The 4,424-nt window shown below is 37.0% G+C and overlaps 1 protein-coding gene across 3 annotated transcripts; it reads left to right on the forward strand.

Annotated features, from left to right (window-relative positions):
- The first annotated feature begins 1,100 nt into the window (after window positions 1-1,100).
- LOC112279400 (uncharacterized) lies at window positions 1,101-3,374 on the forward strand. 3 transcript variants are annotated; one of them, XR_002969006.3, is made up of 7 exons: window positions 1,101-1,261; window positions 1,616-1,640; window positions 1,814-1,888; window positions 2,172-2,276; window positions 2,441-2,577; window positions 2,812-2,900; window positions 3,073-3,374. XR_002969006.3 is itself a non-coding variant. In XM_090249081.1 (6 exons), exons 1-5 carry the CDS (start codon window positions 1,257-1,259, stop codon window positions 2,555-2,557), a joined length of 327 nt encoding a protein of 108 aa, XP_090105207.1. In that variant the 5' UTR covers window positions 1,101-1,256; the 3' UTR covers window positions 2,558-2,577; window positions 2,812-3,374. The 3 variants fall into 3 exon arrangements, 1 of the variants encoding a protein (XP_090105207.1); XR_002969005.3 differs by having other exon boundaries at window positions 3,080-3,374; XM_090249081.1 differs by having other exon boundaries at window positions 2,812-3,374.
- Window positions 3,375-4,424: the final 1,050 nt, after the last annotated feature.

The raw sequence follows: 4,424 nt of genomic DNA on the forward strand, positions 1-4,424 counted from the left end.
AACCAATAATTATCTATATGATTTAGGTAATAGTAGGTAAAAATAGATTAATTCTATAATATTTTCTATAAAAGCATCGTAGAATCTTTGTAGACTCTACTTTGACTTTATAAGTGTCTTCAATTGACTTTTTAAATTAGAAACGTAGTCAACAAGTTGGCCATGTGCCACACATGTTAGTAGCTTGAAGAATAAGCTAATTATGTGGCCCATACATAGAAAACTTGCCTTGTAAGCTAAAGCATATATCTTACAAAGTCAACGTATATTAGAGGTTGTATAGAACATCACATCTCTAATTTCCTTATCTTTTGGCAATAGCCATTCCAATTTCCTTTTAGCATACATACAACTTTATTGCTATTTTGTCACTTTTCTTTTAACACAGATTTTCCAAGTTTATGCATCTTCTTCCAAGTTCATATCCTTGACAGGTAGTAGAAATAATTATTAGATAGTTGCATGATTGAAATTTTGATAGCCAATTTATATCCTTATTTATTGATTTTTCTTAAAAACTAATACAAAAAATAATAACCATAAGGTTTGTTATTGAAGTAATATAATTATTTTTAAAATTGATTTATTAATGAATCATTTAATGGTTTGGCATAATTTAATAGTTGGATTGAATATTTTGTTTTAGTTTTATCTTCTATTGATAAATGTTGTTAAAATACTTTTATTCTACATATAGTCCAACAAATATATGGCAATATTTTGCAAGACTTATTATATAGCCATAGCTTAGTGCGGTTTTAAATAGGCATTTATGTATAGGTGTTTTGGTTCTATGCTAATGTCTACAATAGTTTTACATAATAATTATGAATTATAAAATATATAATTAATTCGATGTGATAATATATTATCAAAACTATTGTTAATATTTTGTTAATCTACAATACACATTTTATTCATTAGACATTATTCTGTAGAGGTAAAAGAATGAAGAATAATATTAGTAAAAAGAAGAGTGTTCCCGGGTATATGGGACAGTATATACCCGGAACTTATCTGGGCGTCGTGACATGTTACAGGAAATCGGAGTGCGTGTGAAGAGAGAGATAATTCTCGGCGTCTTCTTCACAAACCTTTGCTGAAGCACTGCTTTGCTGCACCTTCTGCAGCTTCGTCATTGCGGACTTCTCGTCTGGATCGACCCCATCGCCCTATCGCTGTGTTGCTACTACGTTTTCGCAGATACCCTCGCGCACGGGTTTGTTCTAGAGCCTCAACATATTAAATTTGCCACCATGAGGTACGTAGAGTGCTGTTGAAGTCCTTGTTTTGTTGTTTTGTGGTTTTGGTTTCCGGTTCCATTGAATAGGTTTGCTGCGTGGGTAGTGTTCCTGGGTGTGTGGCTTTTGATGTTGGTTTATTTCTTCTTTTCTCTTACGTGACTCTAATGGCTTTTTTTCAGCAGTGTATGTTCATTGTTAAGATGAGGGTTGTTGATGATTGTCACGGCTGTAGTGTAGGCTCAGGGGTTTAGGGTTTCCGCGTGAGATCTACTTTGCTGTGTACGATGGTTATGGTTTTCACGATTAGATCTCTCAATTTTGATACGTATGTTCATTAATTGGTGGATTGGGGTCTGGTTTGGGTGTTGCAGTGCAAGGCCAATGGAAGAGGACCTAGTAAGATAATCTCTCCTGTGCATATTGTTTCGTTTCACTTGGATTTATTTTATTTTATTTTATTTTCTCTCCTTCTTTTTCCTTCCGCCGAGGGGTTTATGGTATTGTTGAATTATCATGCATGTGCTTCTCGTATGTGATACGGTTCTCTCATAGTAAATTGGGATGTTCAGGAAAAGACGGAGGAAGAGGAATTCTCCACTGGTCCTCTTTCTGTTCTTGCGATGTCTGTGAAGAACAACACTCAGGTTTGCGCTCTTTACGATTGTGGATTATCTAGTGGTGGTTGAGTAATGATTAATTGTCTCTCCCGTAATGATTTCGTCTTTTATTCCTACTTATTTTGTAGCTTTTCTCAAGAAAGCTCAATAAATACCATGACATTAGATGACGTGGGTTGATATGGTATGTAATTTTTCAGGAATTCCAACTTTCTTAGCTTCAACGTTATTAATTGTACTAGGAGCCAATTTCATTTCAAATTAAGATTATTGCTCCTCTTACACGGGTGGTGAATTTTGCTTGTGACAGGTTCTCATCAATTGCCGAAACAACAAGAAGCTTCTAGGGCGAGTTAAGGCATTTGATCGCCACTGCAATATGGTCCTTGAAAACGTTAAGGAGATGTGGACAGAGGTATTCCTTTACACCTTGCAAGGTGATCTTTGATTGTTTTCTGCTTTTGCAACTATATTTAGGAAATGGAAGCTACGTGAACAATCTCTGATTCATGCAATTGTGTAGCTGTTAGCGCAGTCAAGTTAGGATATTGATATTGTATTTTTCTGATCCATTTTTAGGTGCCCAAGACTGGTAAAGGTAAGAAGAAGGCCAAGCCCGTGAATAAGGACCGCTTCATCAGCAAGATGTTTCTAAGAGGCGAATCTGTCATCATCGTTCTGAGGAACCCTAAATGATCAACTCCCACTGCAGCCAAGTGAGGGATTGTAGGGTCAAAGAGAGTGACTTAGATTCACTGACTATATGTGCTTCTATATTGAATGTTAGATATCTCACAAAGTTGCATGGGTAATGGATGCTGAAAACTTCATGATTGTCTTTCCTTTAATGCCATAAGAGGCATTGCCTTCGTCTCTCTCCCGCTTTTTCTCCAAAGCAACTTTTTCAAGCTGCACGTTTTGACATACCACTACACATTTCTGCTCTCCAGCTACACAAGTGGAGCGCGGGTGACCTTACCGGAGTATAGCATTTTGGACCATGGAGTTCACCGTCAAGCTCGCTATTTTCTTGCTCATGGTGATGCATCTTCTCTTTACTGGTAGTCATATGTTTGCAGTCATAGCTTTCATAGTGGGAACAATTCTGTGTTTGGTTTTGTGACTAATACCTTAACACTAGTCCTTGCAAAAGTTTTCATGTTTTATATGTGCATTGTTGGCGAGTATTTACTTCAGTGGGATTGTCGAAGGTGACAGGTCAGGAGTGGCCCCATGGCTTATAGCAAGTTCAAATAAAATTAAGGTAATACACGAGCTGAAGGAATCTCTAGAGACTCTGAGATAAGGTACTAGCTGGTTAGAGCAATTCACTTAGAACAGCCTGAGCTCTCCAAATACAGCTTGTGTAGTTTTTTTTTACTTGTGAACGTTACATTTACGCACTCTCCAAGTTTGGGACAATAGAAGAATTACGGTACGTGGTGCTGTGGAAATTGTCGCTTATTTTCTATCATGGTGAATAATATGAATAGTCATGAATTTGGTTGTTTCATCAGCAGTCTAACAGGGGTTTCAAACATGGCACTTTTGCAAAACCAAATAATTGGGATTCACTCAAAATACCAAATCCAAAATATCATTGTTCAAATTTATTACCCTCGATATTATCCCTGATTCATACTTTATTATCCTAATAAAAAGGGAAGAGAGTTGAGGCTAGCGATGCAGTTTTTGATATTTGATCCACCCCTCTTTCATATTTTGAAAATCTTTGATTTTAAAATCACGTGATTTGGTGAAGAATCAAGTGATATTTAGATACTTTGAGCTTGTATCACAGATGAAATATCACCCGAAAAGACCATGTCTGAAACCCCCTGATGTGTTGTTTTGCCTCCCTAAACAAGTTCTAGCCATGGAAATCTTGAGGATGAACGTTGTGTTTGAAGGCATCAGGGAACGAACAGTGATGACCGAGCTTTGTTGACTTAACTCTGCTACGGTTTGACATGAATTACAGAAATAGTCAGCATTGGCCATTCCAAGTCGTGTATTTAAATGTTCATTTTTGTTCTTTGATGTTTCAACTGGATCAATTCGAGCGGATTGCAATTGAGTTTCTGTGACAAAGGTATTATATTAAAGGAGGCACGTGACGATAACCAACTCAAGTTAGCAAATGAGTGCCAATCACATCTCTGTTACTTACGGTAACGTATTGGATTACAACAGGTAAACACAATCACAATCTTTGAATCGCTATATAATGTGTTTTAGAGGGGCATTTTGGAACATATTTTTCAGCTGCTCATCTTTATGAGACGCCGATTCTTTCTCATCCCAACAGACTAATTCTTACTTGGGTAGGTAACAACTGCCCAAGTACTGTTTGAATAAGTTACAACAAACGTCGGCAAAGGCTGGAAGTGTTTGAAGGGAGGGCTGGCTAATGGTCGCACCCTCGGACTCCAGTTTCTTGTCCGAATTTCAGTAACACGAAGTCAATCATTTTATCCTTCCACGGCAATCAGAAGTTTTTAAAATGGGTTTGTGCTATCATATTTGGTCATGAATTATTTTGCTCGCGTTCAAGTTGGAACAT

This window comes from Physcomitrium patens, chromosome 3, assembly GCF_059467195.1.
Source record: "Physcomitrium patens ecotype Gransden chromosome 3, ASM5946719v1, whole genome shotgun sequence".
NCBI lineage: Eukaryota > Viridiplantae > Streptophyta > Bryopsida > Funariales > Funariaceae > Physcomitrium > Physcomitrium patens.

Bases quoted from the DNA above. Each gene is read 5' to 3' on its own strand.
- LOC112279400 (XM_090249081.1), top strand. The intron at 1,641-1,813 runs GTAAGATAATCT...TGGGATGTTCAG, and splicing joins GGCCAATGGAAGAGGACCTA to GAAAAGACGGAGGAAGAGGA. The intron at 1,889-2,171 runs GTTTGCGCTCTT...TGCTTGTGACAG, and splicing joins CTGTGAAGAACAACACTCAG to GTTCTCATCAATTGCCGAAA.